The sequence below is a fragment of the Leopardus geoffroyi genome, chromosome B2 (assembly GCF_018350155.1).
Source record: "Leopardus geoffroyi isolate Oge1 chromosome B2, O.geoffroyi_Oge1_pat1.0, whole genome shotgun sequence".
In the NCBI taxonomy this organism is placed as follows: domain Eukaryota; kingdom Metazoa; phylum Chordata; class Mammalia; order Carnivora; family Felidae; genus Leopardus; species Leopardus geoffroyi.
The window spans coordinates 15,190,196-15,205,535 of NC_059332.1; the positions used below are offsets into that span (position 1 = coordinate 15,190,196).

Genomic DNA, 15,340 nt, shown 5'->3' on the forward strand with positions numbered 1-15,340 from the left:
GGGAAGAGGTAAACGGGCTTTAAAAGTTTTGTGTTACATTGTCATCATGTAATAAATATACTAATTCAGTCAAGACTATGTGTGTTAAAGATGCATTTCTTAACACATGGTGTTCATTGATACACTATCAAAACATACAGCAGAAAGCTAATAACAAAGGGTAAATATAGAAAAATACAAAGAACGTAGAAAAGGATGAATGGAGAGAACAGATGCGAAATTAACAAGCTAATTGACTTAAACCTTAAACCTATAGTAGGAATATAAACTAATCTTCTTAGTCTCTGTTATTTGATATTTGGTGCAACCGTTATTTTTAAAATGTTAATAACTGTATAATTTGAAATTGATATATTGATCTGAAAATTTTTTATAGCCATTTCCTTTGCTAAACACAGAGTATCACAATAATAAATTTCTTATTCATTGGAGCTCCTGGGTGGCCCAGTCAGTTATACATCTGACTTTGGCTCAGGTCATGATCTCACAATTTGTGAGTTTGAGCCCCACATGGGGCTCTGTGCTGACTGACAGCTCAGAGCGTGGAGTCTGCTTCAGATTCTGTGTCTCCCTCTCCCTCTCTCTGCCCCTCCCCCCTCATGTTCTGTCTCTCTCAAAAATAAATATTATGAAAAAATAATAAAAAATAAATTTCTTGTTCATGTACTTTAAAAATCTTGACACTCCCTCATTGCTGTGTAATTCGAACTTGCTTTTATATGTCATGCCACACCTCAAACATCTACCAACTATGTTGGTTCACTGCCTGTTACAAGCCACACCCATCCACATCTGCTGTTACAGATTTGCCCGTCAAAGAACTTTCCTTCCACCACTTCACAATAAACCACAAGCTACAGTCCTGTGCCACCCACTTCCCCAAGTGAACTTCAAGTCTTTTTCAGTGCAGGATGCTATATTTATTGTTGTGTTTATGTATTTTAATCAATTTAGCTTGTGTAAAAATTTTTTTTTGAAAAAAAATTTTTTAATTGGGTTCTTCTCTGTCTTTTTTAAATGTGTTACTGCTAGAGTTTTAGAATGCCATGCTCTTACCCCATTTTTTCCCATAAGCCCTGTGGTTTTTATTGCATGATTTTGTATAGTGCAGTGAATTTAAGGAACTTAAATGTGATAATATAATGAGATCCCCTCCCCCAGTTTCTGCATTTATAGATATTCTACTGTGAAATAAAATTTTCTTATTTTCATGTGAGAAATGCACGAATATGCAGCTCAGTGTTCCTGTGACAGTAATAGGGTTTTTTTTTTGTTTTGTTTTTTTCTGGCTGCTTTCACTATTTCACTTTATTCTTAGTTTTCAGCAGTTTGCCTTGTGACTTGTGCATAGGTGTGCTTTTCTTTGTGTTTAACCTGTATTTAACCTGTTGATTATTGAATCTATAAATGCTTTTCCCAGATATGGGAGATTTTTCTCAGATTTTTTAACCCATTTTCTCTTTCTCCTTGTGGGACTCGGGTTACATGTATGTTAGACCTTTGGATACTGCCTTAGGCAACTCTTTTTTCCCCTCATTTTTTCTCTCTGTTCTTCAGATCGCTCTGTCTTCATGTTTACTTAACTCATTTTGCCATTTCCAGTGTGCCGTTAAGTATGTAAGTGCTTATTTCAGGTATTTTTCAGCTCTAGAATTTTTGGGTTTTTTTTTTTTTATTGTTTCTTCTTCTTTGTTGAAATGATTACAAGCATATTTCCTTTTACGTCCTTGAGCATTGTAACAAGAGTTGCTTTAAATTCTTTATATTTTAATTTCAACCACTCCATCATCTCAGGGTCATTCTGTTTTTTGTTTCTTTTCTCTTGAATATGGGTCACGTTTTCCTGTGTCTTTATATGTAAAGTACTGTTAATTGTATTCTAGCGTGTTAGGTATGGATTATAGGATTTTAAAATAATAGTATTTTGAGGAATTATTTTTAGTTACACATGTCATCATTTTTTGTGCTGATTATTGTTTCTTTGACCCTTGCATTTCTTCTGTTGTTTTTTTTTTTTTTTTACTTTTTCACTTTCTGGTAAAGCATATCTTGAAGTAGTTCTTTTGTGAGGGTCTGTGGATAGTAAAACTGTTAGCTTTTTAGTGTCTTTAAATACCTTATGTTGCCCTCATTTTCAGTGCAACTTGATCTGGGCATTAAGTTCTAGGTTCTTTACCTTAAGTTCTAGACTGTTCTTTACCCTTAGTGCTTTGTGCCATTGTGTATTGCCATCAGCTGCCGCTGGGGCAAAATCTGCTGTCAGTCTAATGGTCTTTTCTTGGAGGGACATAAGCTGCATCTTCCCTTTGGAAGCTTTTAGGATTAAGTGTTACCGATATTGTGTAGTGTGTCTGCGTGCGGGTTTACTTTATCTTCCTCAGTGTGTATGCGCTTTCAATTCAACAATAATAGTTTTCAGTTGTGGAAAATTAGCTACCTATCTTAATAAACACTGATGTTCTGCTTTAATTTTCCGTGCTAATGGCTCCTTTTTCCTTTTACGTATCCTAAATGTCCTTTTTAAATTGTTCCCTCTGTCTTAATTGTCCACTTATTTGTGTCATCTAGAATGAATTCTTGTTGCAGTTGTATTTATTTCCTTGGCCTATGTTTGGTATATCCTATAGAGTTTTGCTTTTGTAGTCTCATTTTGATTAGAAAATTTAAAGTTTCTCTTCATTTTGTGCATCTTTTTCTATCCTTATTTTCTCCTTATGACAGTTTGTACTTTCTAACCCCTGGGCCCCCAAACAAAAGCAGGTAGAAGAGTCTTCAGTTCTCTCTTCAGGGGGATTGGCAGCCTGGCAGATTCAGTCCCTGATCATTCAACAGCTTTGTTCAGGTTTAGTCAGGAGGCTACTGCGAGCCTTATCTAGGCCACAGTGTCCAGTAGGCTTAAGCCAAGGCAACAAGTGGTATCAGTATTTTCTTCTCTTCCTTTCAGGAGCGGAAGCCTGTTCCAGTCTTTGGTCTTAAGCAGTGAACACGGCTGACGTGCCTCCTGGGGAGCATTTTTAGTCGTCGTTTTCCCAGAAGGGGAAACTCGTAGCCATTAATGGGTGCTCCTAGACCGAGAACCTTGCAGGTCTGCCGTCGTGTCCCTGCTCGCAGCTTCGTGTTTCTTCTCAAAGACTTAAGTCTTGTACTTTATTAAGTCTTTTATTTCTCCCAATACTTACATTGCATGTAAAATACGTGCAATACTCTCAAAATCATTCTAGTTTTGAAAACCCATTGGGAATCTTTCTTAAATCTTATTACATGTATATATTAATTTTAGAAAGATAGTCTTTTTTTGTACTGTCAGGCTATCCAAATACATAGCATACCCATGTATTTATAGCTTTTATTTTAATATATTGTTTTCATGCCGTGGGACTCCTGTTTTACGATTTCTGTAGTTTTGTGACTGTATATTTACACACACCACTTTTTTCCCTCTAGTTACTACTAAAAGAGAAATGTAAATGTTGGTCTCATATCTAGTCACTTTGCCAAAATAATTATAGTTGACCTCTGAACAACACGGGTTTGAACTGCACGGGTACACTTATATGCAGATATTTTTCAATAAATGCAGCACGGTAGATGTATTTTTTCTTCCTTATGATTTCCTTGACATTTTCTTTCTTTAGACACTTACAACTGTATTGTAAGAGTACGGTGTATAATGCACATAGCATACAAAATATGTGTCAGCTGACCGTTCATGTTATTGATAAGGCTTCTCTGGTCCATAGCAGACAATTAGTTAGGGAGAATCAAGTTATACTTGGATATTTGACTGCATGGGGGTCAGTATTGCAACCCCCTGCATTGTTCAAGGGTCAACTGTAACTCTAAAAGCTTTTAGTAGATTCTTGGTTTTCTATGTATATAATCATAGCGACTACAAAGATTATATCTTTTAATATTATACTGGTTATTTTTATTATTTTTATTAAATTATCTGAAAACTTCAAAACAGTGTTTAACAGTTGTAGACAACTCCATGTCCTGGTTTTAATGGAAATGGCTTCAGGGTTTACTGTTGAATATCTTCCTGTATTAGAGTTGGGCAGGGGGTGGGGTGGGGGGGAAGTGTGTCATATTTTAGTTTCCTTTTACTCTTATTTTGCTTGAGTTTTTATTAGAAATGTAGCTGAAATTGGCCAAATGACATTTTATTTTAATGTTTATTTTTGAGAGAGAGAGGGAGAGAGAGCAGGAGCGGGTGAGGTGCAGAGAATGAGGGCGTGGTGGGGGGAGGGGTGGGACATACAGATTTTGAAGCAGGCTCCAGGCTCTGAGCTGTCAGCACAGAGCCCAACGCGGGGCTTGAACTTACAAACCGTGAGAACATGACCTGAGCCGAAGTCGGATGCTTAACCGACTGAGCCACCCAAGGCATCCTGTCAAATGCCATTTTAAATCCTGGTGCAATCATAGTCAATTAGCCTTTTAACAAACTGGATTCAGTTTACTGTTTTATTTAGTTGTTGGGTTTTTTTGTGTCAGTATTTACAGGTGTATTGCTTTATACTTTTCCACTTTTCTCCTGTCTTTATAGGTTTTATTAATATTTCATAAGCTTTTAAAAATACTTTTAAGTGTAATTTTATTAAATATTTCAGATGTTTTTATATGAATTTGACATCCTTTTTTTTCTAAATCTGTATCTGTGTTCCTTTTTTTGTGGTCTAGATCTTTACTGTGTCTTTTTAGAAATATATTTGCTTCCTAATTATTGTTTTCTTTTTCTTCCACAATCCCCCTACACTTTTTATTAAGTCTTAATCCTAAATATTTGTGTGGATAAGTTGAAAGGTTTTTCTAGTTGTTAGTAGAGTGCATAATTATTTCTAATAGTTGGGGTGTCTTTATGAATGAGTACTGTAGGAATTTACTGTGAATCTGGGTTTTATTGTGCTTAATATTGTCCTTTTTGCCATCTAATGAATTGTAATTAACTGTTTTGTAGCTGTCCTAGGAGTTTCAACTTGGGCTGGGTTCTGATGTTTCAGGGTGTTGGGTAATTTTTTTACATATATGGTTATAATAACATGCTTTTCTCCCCCCTCCCCCTCTTTTTTAACAGTTACATGGGAATTGGTCTTTCTGCTCAAGGTGTGAACATGAATAGACTACCAGGTACTTGTGATTGAATTATAGTACTGTCTTACAACTACTTCTTTCTGGTTAAATTTGAAGTAATAATTTGAAATCGTTAAATACTGATTTTTCTGTGTTTTTAATCACATGTATTACGAGTTCAAAGTGGAAGCCGAGAGGCTTTAAAAAATTCAAGTTTTATGTTATTTAGCAAAACTTATGTGTACTATGCATGTTTTTTGTTTTTTGTTTTTTTGGTTTTTTTGCTTGTTTTGTTTTGGTATTTTAACTTCCAGTATATAGCCATATCAACTACTTTAACTATTTTCATGTGATTGGTTGGTTCTCTTTGCTACCCAGCACATTCCTGGCTTTTAACCTGTTGTCATTTGTTTAATGTTCTGGGAATGTAGGCTAATAGGAAAAGTAAACTAAGGAAGGTGTGAAAGTGATTCTTGGATTATATTTTCTGGTATCCCACTTACCAATGTTGAAAAATTAATTTGGGGGGAAACTTTTTGAGAATAGAAAAATCTTATATTTTATACTAAATGCTGTGTGTGTGTGTGTGTGTGTGTGTGTGTGTCTAAGCCAAATCAAAGCAAAATTCCTTTGGTCTGTTAGCAAAGGAAATATGCATGGAAAATGTGACTTTTTTTTTTTTAATGGTAGGAGTCTTGTTTAATGCATGTTTTAGTCTTCTGTGTGGCATATTTTCCTTAGTGTTGTGAGCAGTATTTTAATGTAGAAATCATGTGGTGTAATTGTTGAGAATTTAAATGTACATTTGGGAATTTATCTTTGTGCTCTTGTTTGTTGTACCATTCTTGCTTGTCATAATCTTAGTGAATAGCTCTCGTACAGAGGAACCTGACTTTTCATTGTAAATATACTGGAACTTTCTCTTTAGGCTGGGATAAACATTCATATGGTTATCATGGGGATGATGGACATTCATTTTGTTCTTCTGGAACGGGACAACCTTATGGACCAACTTTTACGACTGGTGATGTCATTGGCTGTTGTGTTAACCTTATCAACAATACCTGCTTCTACACCAAGAATGGACATAGTTTAGGTACTAAGATAATGTATTGCATGTAAAATAACCGAATATTGTGATTATTGTACTTACAGCATGGTAGTCACATTTATTATGTAGTTCTCTATTATAAATAGTTGCCCGTGGACATTATTTCTTTGTTCCTTCCAGGTGGAGGTTGAGGAAACGGTGAAAATTTGTATTCTGTGAAGGCCACATTGTATCACATGTACGGGAATAACTGTGAAAATAATCCCCGGGGCTCACGTGTTTATTCTAGTAATAGAAGTAAATGCTAAGTGTTCTCTGCTTTGCTTTGAGTAAAACACTTCGTAGCATGACTGAAGTCTCTAGGTAACAGGTGCTAAGGGGAAGAGAAGGGCTGTCAGTTGGTAGTGTAGTATGGGGGAATAATGAAGGAAAAGATTGGTACTATCAAGCAAACCAAAGGCCGTGACCTACTGAAAGGTCAAGCCTGCTAACAGTGTGATGACTGCGGGATGATGGCTACAAGTTAGTTCTGCAGAAAGGAACAGAACTGAAAGGAAAAAAATAACAGCAGGATTTCTACGGATAAAAGACAGATGGCAAATACACAATAAACAGGTTAATGGAAACACGAAGAAGCCTGTCCATTGTAAGACGAGTAGGAAATGAGGCTTTTTTAGTTGCGTATGCACCCACAGCACTTCAAATTCCGAATCGTATGCGGTTGTTACACTCGCTTTTCTTAGAAGTCTTTTTGCTTTCGTTTTTATACAGAAAGTATAAAGAAAGAATGGTAAGACTGATGCTTTTACAAGTAAAATGGTTTCACATTATTTGAAAAATCCTTGGCTCAAAGCAAATTATTTCTGATGAGGTAAAGCGTAAGGAAGCAAAAAGTAATAAGTAGCTTCAGAAGGCAGAAATTTCAGTTGGCTCATAAACAGTATTGAAAAATTAGACTGCAAATAGTGTCCTTAGGCAAATAAGAGATGTTCTTTGATAGAACACAAAAGCTGTTGTGTCTTTCGTTTCATCGTGGGAAATTCTAAGTGTTTTGCTACATTGGTAATAGCTATTCCTTTCTAGTGTCTCAGCATCTTCGTGGTATGCAGTTAATGTCTTCACATTTATATATGGCTTCAATCTTTTCCTTCCAATTTTTAATATTGATCCTGAAGCCCTGTGTTACCTGACTAAAAGGTCATTCCAAGTCCATACTAGACCCTTATATGGTCCTTGGTACAGGAACGTTGATTCAGGACGCCAGGCAAAATGTGTGTGTTTAAGGTTGGGTTGCTGTGGCCAGCCAGTTTCCAGAAGGATGCAGCCTCTTCAGCTTCTTTGTTAATAACTGCTTTGGCTCTGACTTATCAAAGCAGTTAACTGGGATGGTCTCAGTGGCCTTGCTCGCGTCAGATGTTTGGTCTTAAGTTAGGAGAAATCTGCTTTGAGGTATGACTTTCGATTCAAAGATGCAAAGGAAGACATGTTTTTAAAACTTTATTCCAGAGAAAAAAATTCTATTTTGGGCAGTGGAAAGATCATAGGCGATGTGCCAGTTTCCTGTTCGAGTTTCACAAACATTTATGTTGAGGTTTTCTCTTGAATAAGAAACAGTTTTTAAAATGTGAGATGCTTTTTAGGAAAAGGGTACTTTAGTGATGGGATCACATTCTAATTTTAAGTAAATTTGAGACATTTGTCATGATTCGTTTCTAAAAGTAATGGTTATTAGGCCCACAGAGAGGCAGTATGAGAGCGATTGAAATGGGTTCTTTCGTTGTCTGCGTTTGTCTCCTGGCTTAGGCCTTGTGACCTTAGCAGGTTAGTATTTGTGTGCCTCAATTTGTAAAACAGGATTACTGTAATACCCACCTTTTTTTGGTTGTTCAAGTCGACTGAAATGACGCATGCGAAGTTCTGAGGTGATTGCGTGGCACATAGTGAGGATGCACTAAATGTTTGCCAGGGTCTGGGCTAGAGGCTGGAAGTCCAGTGGTAAAAAATGACTCCTCTAGGACAGAGGTCAGCAGACCATGGCTCATGGTCCAGATTGGTCTCCTGTCCTTTTTTTTTTTTTTTTTTTTAAGTAAAGTTCCATTGGAACATAGCCACACCCATTCATTTGTGTAATGTGTATGGTTGCTTTCCCTGTTTCGGTGGCAGAATTGAGCAGTTGTGACAGAGGCCATACGGCCTAGAGAGCAGAACATACGTACTGTCTTTACAGAAGTGTGCTTACGTAACTTTGATCCGAATATTGGCATCTAGAAAATAAAATGTTATTTCCACAGTGTCGTTGTGTACTTCCTGGAGTGGATAATTTCTACCCAAAAGCTGATACGTCTTTAGTTTCTGTTTCGTGAAGGTTTTCAAAACTGGATATTTACTGATCGTAGAAATAGAAATGGAGAAGTTTTTATTTGAGGAAATAGGTAAAGGAGAAACAGTTCGGTATGCAGGTTAACTTAATTGGGAAAGTTTTTTACTTGTTTTATTGAATATTATCAACTGAAGATCACTTTTTGGAAAACCTCTTGCCAAGTCACAAAATGAGAAATATTAAAAAAATGTCTTCTGTGTGAAATTTCAATAATTATACTAGTTACAGTGGCATCTTCCTGTGGTCTGGATGTGTACAGGTTGTGGTAGCTGGGTTTGGCCACGTTCAAAATGTTCATGTGTGGAATTGGGTTTTTCCATTAGAGTTTTTGGTAAAGACTGAAGATTTAGGTAATAACAAAAAGGAACTTTTGCTGAAACTATAAAAGTAGACAGTCTTTGCTACAATAGACATCTTTGAGGAAAATAATTTATCAGGCTGCTAATTTATGGCAAATGGTAAAGATATGAATGGCAACTAAAATATTCTCTGTTGTTTTCTGTATCCTGTTTGGTTTTCTGAAAATTTTAGAATAAATTTTCATATTTGGCCTGTAGTCCCTTCGCTTTCCATTTATTAATGAAGCCAGAAATGATCAGGATGTTTTACAGGGGACTTGGGGGAACCTCCAGCTTTGTTTGCCTTTTGACAAGCCAACATGAATTTACTAGTTTTTGAAAGTCATAAAAATAAGACTTTGACTACAAAACACTATTTCTACACATTTACTAAAAACCATCGAGTAGAGATGTATATAGTCTTTCCGTTTTATTACTTTAATATCAGATAATTGTGTTTTCTGATGGTATAGCACAATTACAGAGCCATAAAATCTCACGTGGGGAGAGACCATAAAGATAATTTAACAGAAACGCCCTCAATTTTTAGATGATGATCAGTCCCGGAGAGGTCATGGTATTGGTGTGGGTTTTTGTTTTGTTTTGTTTTGGTTTTGGTTTTTTTTTGCTTTGTTTTAATGTGTATTTAGACTGGAAGAACTGAGACTAACTGACTAGCCAACAACATCTCCTCCTCTTTTTCTAGAGCTCATTTTTTTAAATTTTTTTTTTCAACGTTTATTTATTTTTGGGACAGAGAGAGACAGAGCATGAACGGGGGAGGGGCAGAGAGAGAGGGAGACACAGAATCGGAAACAGGCTCCAGGCTCTGAGCCATCAGCCCAGAGCCCGACGCGGGGCTCGAACTCCCGGACCGCGAGATCGTGACCTGGCTGAAGTCGGACGCTTAACCGACTGCGCCACCCAGGCGCCCCAGGAGCTCATTTTTTTAAACCTATCAATGAGATCCCACAGAAATGTTTGGTTTATTTATTATTTTATTTTCCGCTAAGTAACGTATTTAAATACTTGAAGAGAGATTATTAAGTCATCACTTCGGGATGCCAGTAGACTTCAATGACGTCACGTTATTCAAGTATATTTGGAACATGACTATGTTCAAATTACTGCCAGGACATTCATGAGAAGTTCTCAACCGTGTAAATCTTGATTCTTTGAATGAGGAACTGACTTTTGTCACAGAATAGTCAAGTTATTTAAGAATGTACTTTCATGGGAAACATTTTTTTTTTTTAAGGAAACACAAATACTGTATTTTGCATTGTTCACTTTTCTTGGTAACAAAAGAAATCTCCGCGCCCCTCCCCTCCCCCCTCAAATTACTGAAAAACTAAATCCAGGTGAGGAAGATTAAGTGATAAGACTGGATAGAGCAGCTTGGGTGTTGGTCAAAAATCAGATGTCACTGTCATGCAACCAGTATTCTTGCAAGGGTCCTCACATAGCCTAGGAGATATATCTAAAACCATTTTTCAAAATGGTACCCCATAAACAAACTTGGTGTGTGACTAAGAAGGATGTGGACTTTGAGAGGAGATAGCATTCACTCCAACCTCTGTTGGTGTTATTGAGAAAAATGCTGGTCTCATTATTTTATATTTAGCCTTTAAATTTTTCCTTTCCTTCCTTTGTCATTCCTTCCCTTGTTTTCAGTTATAAATTCAGTTCAGCTTTGTCACTGTTGTCTGCCTTTGAAAAACCATTTCTAATGCCACTTTTTTTGGTTTTTGTTTGTTTGTTTTTTAGGTATTGCTTTCACCGACCTACCGGTAAGACATAATTTCTTTTACAAGCAGTCTTGCATTTTTAATTAAAAGAATTTAAACTAGTATTAAGCATGTGTGGAATTCAGTCTTACTGATAATTATTAATTTTAGAATATCATGCGTAGAATAGAGATCCTTTCTGTAGCCACCGCTGTTGTGCACTTTAGAAATTAAACTCCCAAGTTGCTCTGGGTGCCACGGCACAAGGGAACTTTGTTGTAGATAAAAAAAATAAATCAGGATTGATTCTTAGACTACACCTTGTAATGTCACTGCATTCACTTGGTATCCCTGAACTTTTCAGCAGGTGGCTGTGCCACAGTTCTGGTCATTTATTAATGCAGTTGTATATTGAGTGCCTGCTGGTGACAGGTTCTGTGCTTGGGATACGTCATTCATCAAAACAGGTGGAGGTCTCTCTCCTCTTGAAGCATTCACGCTGGGGAATAGAGAATAAACAATTCATTAAAAACAAGTAAATTATAACCTATTTTAAGTACTTTTTAAAGAAAGAAAACGTGGGCGTAGCAAAGACAGAAGAGGAGCTGTACGGTTTGCTCACCTTTGCTCAGGGTAAGTCTCGAGCAGAGACTTGTGGCGAAGTGAGGGAGTCAACTGAATGGGTGTGTAGAGAAGGGCACAGGCAGAGGGCACAGTCAGGGGAGCCGTACTGAGGCAGGAGCACAGACAGTGCTAGGTGAGTCAGAGGTCATGGTGGGAGAGGACGAGCTAGATCACAGAGGCCTTGAGAGCCATTGTAGGGACTCGGCGTTTACTGTGAGTGAAAGGCAGAGACCCTGCAGGGTTTGAGGTATAACTTAAGTTTTAAAGGGTCACTGACTGCTGGTTGAGACCTAGACAGGGACAGGGAGTAAGGGTGGAAGCAAGCAGACCTGTGAGGAGGCCATTGAGAAATTGAGGCAGGAGATGATGGTGACTCCCCTCATTAGAGATGTGAGAACTGGTGTGATTCTAGATACATTGTCGAGTCAGAGGCTGTCCATTGTCATGTGCCTCATGTATATTTAACACTACAGTAAGGGAAAAAACCTAACAAACAACGACATGATGCTTTCTTGTCACCTAGAATTTTTATTTTGTATTTATTGAATTATCTCTTAGCGTATTTAAATAGAGGCTTTTAATCCATATCACTCGTTGCACACTTAAAAACAATAAGATATGCAATATAGATTGATTGAGGTATTCCCCAAACTTAATGTCAAGAGTCCAACCTTTGAAATCACTTTTTTAGAGTTGACATCTGGTTGTCTACATGATGGGGGCTTCTGGGCCATCAAGAACATTTCTTAAGAGCTGTCCATTACCTCTCTGGCATTTTCTTCTAAGCTCCTGGTGCCATTGTGCAGGCTCTGATGACAGCCCTTTTTAATACTACCAAAAGGTACTAACCAGAGGTTCTCTGACAACAGTCAGGACTCTGATACTTCTTTCTTTGTTGGTCCATTCATGACTTGCTGACTAAAATTGCAGTTATCCATGTTTCACCAGGAAAAACATTGTTTTAACAAATTCACACTCTTGCGGTCACAGCGACAGCTGCCTGACCAGACACATGTAAGGTGCCACTGATGATAAGACACGTTCCAGTTTCCGAGAAGTTTTGAGAAAAGTGGCAGGAGAATCAGAGGCAGAGAATAGTCATCTGACCTGTAGATTATTAATATTCCTGAAGAAAATTTGAGGGGAGGAAGAAAACCCAGAAAGAAATCGAAGTTATAATAGAAAACAACTCTGCTAAGCCAAGGAGAATTTGGAGTCTAAAATCAATATGCTCACCAGGAAGCATTATTTAATAATAAACAGTGATGGAACAGGTGTTTCTTTTTTTTTTTTTTTTTTTTAATTTTTTTTTAACGTTTTATTTATTTTTGAGACAGGGAGAGACAGAGAATGAATAGGGGAGGGTCAGAAAGAGGGAGACACAGAATCTGAAACAGGCTCCAGGCTCTGAGCTGTCAGCACAGAGTCCGACGCGGGGCTCGAACTCACGGACCGCGAGATCATGACCTGAGCCGAAGTCGGCCGCTTAACCGACTGAGCCACCCAGGCGCCCCAAGGTGTTTCTTTTTTTGAAAAAATATGTCATCTTGGGGTTTTGTCTTGTGTTTGTTCCAAAGTAAGTTCCAGGTAAAGAGTTAAATTAAAAAACAGAAATCAATATGATTGAACAAAACCCCAACTGAGAGCCAGAGGCAAGAGAATTTTCTGATGGATTGGATGTGAATGTATGAGAAAGAGGATAGGACTTGGAGATTCTTGGCCCGAGGAACAGAAAGGATGGCGATGTCACTTACTGATAGAGGGCTGTGTGTAAGGGAAGCAGGCTTTGAGTGGGGGTAGATCTGGCGTTCAGTTTTGGAAAAGTGAAATGGACTTGCCAGGTATACAGCATTCGAGAGCATGATCTGAGCTGGAGACGAAAACTTGGGAGTCTTTGGCATTTCAGTATGTAAATTTAAAGTCACGAGACTGTGACGTCAACAAGGGGGAGTGTGTGTAGGCAGAGAAGAAGGGGCATGCATGTTTGGGAGAAGAGATGGGAGCAGCAAAGGGAGATTGAGACGGAGCAATGGGTGAGGTAGGAGGAAGACTTAGAAGCGAGTGTGTCCACAAAGCCACGTGAAGAAAACCTCTCTAGAAGGAAGGAGTTAGCAGCTGTGTCAGATGTCCATGCGATAGATCCCGTAAGCTAAGGACTGAGAATTGACCGGCAGATTTAAGCAGAGCGGAGGTCGCTGGTGACTTTGACAAAGTTTCAGCCGACTGAGTGACGGGGAAATCCTCATTGGAAAGGGTTTAAGAGAGAATAGGAGGAGGGGAATCACAGAGTACGGACAACCTGGTGGAGAATTTGACTGCACTAGGGAGGAAACAAGTGGGCTGTCGTGGCTGGTGGCAGAAGTGGGAGCAGTGAAAGGTTTTTTGATTTACTAGGATGTTTATTTGCTGGTGAGAATGATTCAGGAACAGCCAAACAAGTTAACATAAAGGGAGAGGTACACCGTGAGTGGACAAGTTGGGGATCACATGACTCGTGGAGGGGAGGCTTCAGAGAAGAGCATCTGTGGAGGGGCCAGGGGTGGGGTGCAGCTGTGGATGCTGGCACGCAGGTCAGTGTGGCTTAGAACCATCGCAGAGGCTTCGAGCAACACTTGAGTTTCATTTGCAGTTGGCCAAAGGGTTTAGCTGGTTGGGTGTTTGGGGGCGTTTTTTCCTCTTTTTGTGACCCAAAGTAAGTAGAACCAACTTGTCGGAACAAGCAGATGTTTTATGAGCTCTTGTTCCTCACTTTCATGAGTGGTGACAATTTGGAAAAGACTCGCCGGTTGTAGACATGTTGACTATTTTTGTGTTGCCTTCTGGTTATTTTTGTCCCATTTTAGAATCACTGGTTATGTTTCTTGCCTTGTCTATAATTAGCTGGTGGTAACTTTTTACCAACAGCGGGTAAAGTGGTAGTTAGGGTAGTGTTACAAGTTTTGTTTTGTTTTGTTTTGTTTTGTTTTGTTTTGTTTTGTTTTGTTTTGTTTTGTTTCAATATAGTGGTTCTGAGAGCTTTTTATTCTTAGGATTCTGAGATCTGCTGGGACTTCCACATGCAGCACAGCATTCCGCTCCTTGAAAAGGAAAGGAAAAGTGAATCTTTCCCCTAAGGGCCCCACCAAAGAAGTGTTTCTGTGTTCTCTACCTGTGATCTCTCACTGGCCAGCTGTAGCATTAAATCCTGGTAGAGAGTGTATTTACAGAAAAAAAAAGTTTAGACTATATTCCATTTATCACGGAACCTAGGGTGTTTACATGGCTCTGAAAACCCTACATTACATCTTTTCCAGAATAATCTTTCTTCCCCAGCTCACCTCACCCGTTGGAGAAATATCCATCTATAAACTAATTCACTTTGGGATTACATAAATTCTTTCTTTTTTGTTATAGAAGCTGTCCTCATTTAAAATGATGCTATTTTCCAGCTCTTTAGGCTGATTTGAAATCTACTTTTTATAGATAACATTATTCTTTTCATTTCTTTTCATTTCATTTCTTTTCATTAGAAAACATCTTTAGAACAAGATTATGCTACTGAATTTGATTTTGTGTGTATTTAGTTTTTGAATATTATTTTTAATATCTTTATCTTTAATAGGTTAATAGAAATTATGAGATCTATGTTTCTCTTCATAGAGACTTATCTTCATTTTTGTCTGATTCTACATGAGAAGGGGTGATCTTTTTTTTTGTAATTTATTAAGTTTCCTAGAAAACATTGTTTTACATAAATCCACAACCTAGATTCATGCCGTATCACGGAAGAACCTTGAAAGCATTTTGCTAAATGAGCGAAGACGGTCACAAAAGACCACATATCGTATGAATCCTGTTTGTGTGAAACGTCCAGAATAGGTAGCTGCATAGGGTCAGAAAGTAGATGAGTGGCGGTCAGGGGTTACAGGATGGGGAGCAGGAGGTGACTGCTAGTGATAAAAATGTCATAAAATTAAATAGTGGTGATGGTTGCACAGCTCAGTGACCATACTGAAAACTGTTGTGTTGCTATATTCTGTTTTTAGAAACCTGTAGTCCAGCAAGTTAGTCTATTAGATTTTTTTTTTTTTTATAATGTATAGTTTAGCCACTTAAGCCATTCCTTTCTCCTCAGTTCTTCAGGTTTGAAGTTGAGTAAGTGGTATAA

The 15,340-nt window shown here is 38.0% G+C and overlaps 1 protein-coding gene across 1 annotated transcript in view; it reads left to right on the forward strand.

Moving 5' to 3' along the window:
• Window positions 1–15,340, forward strand: part of RANBP9 (RAN binding protein 9) — a 91,971-nt gene that overhangs the window by 48,516 nt on the left and 28,115 nt on the right. Inside the window, exons 3-5 of the mRNA XM_045497356.1 lie at window positions 5,078–5,130; window positions 6,002–6,169; window positions 10,610–10,632. Of these exons, the coding sequence (XP_045353312.1) occupies window positions 5,078–5,130; window positions 6,002–6,169; window positions 10,610–10,632 (244 nt within the window). The remainder of the gene's footprint in view (window positions 1–5,077; window positions 5,131–6,001; window positions 6,170–10,609; window positions 10,633–15,340) is intronic.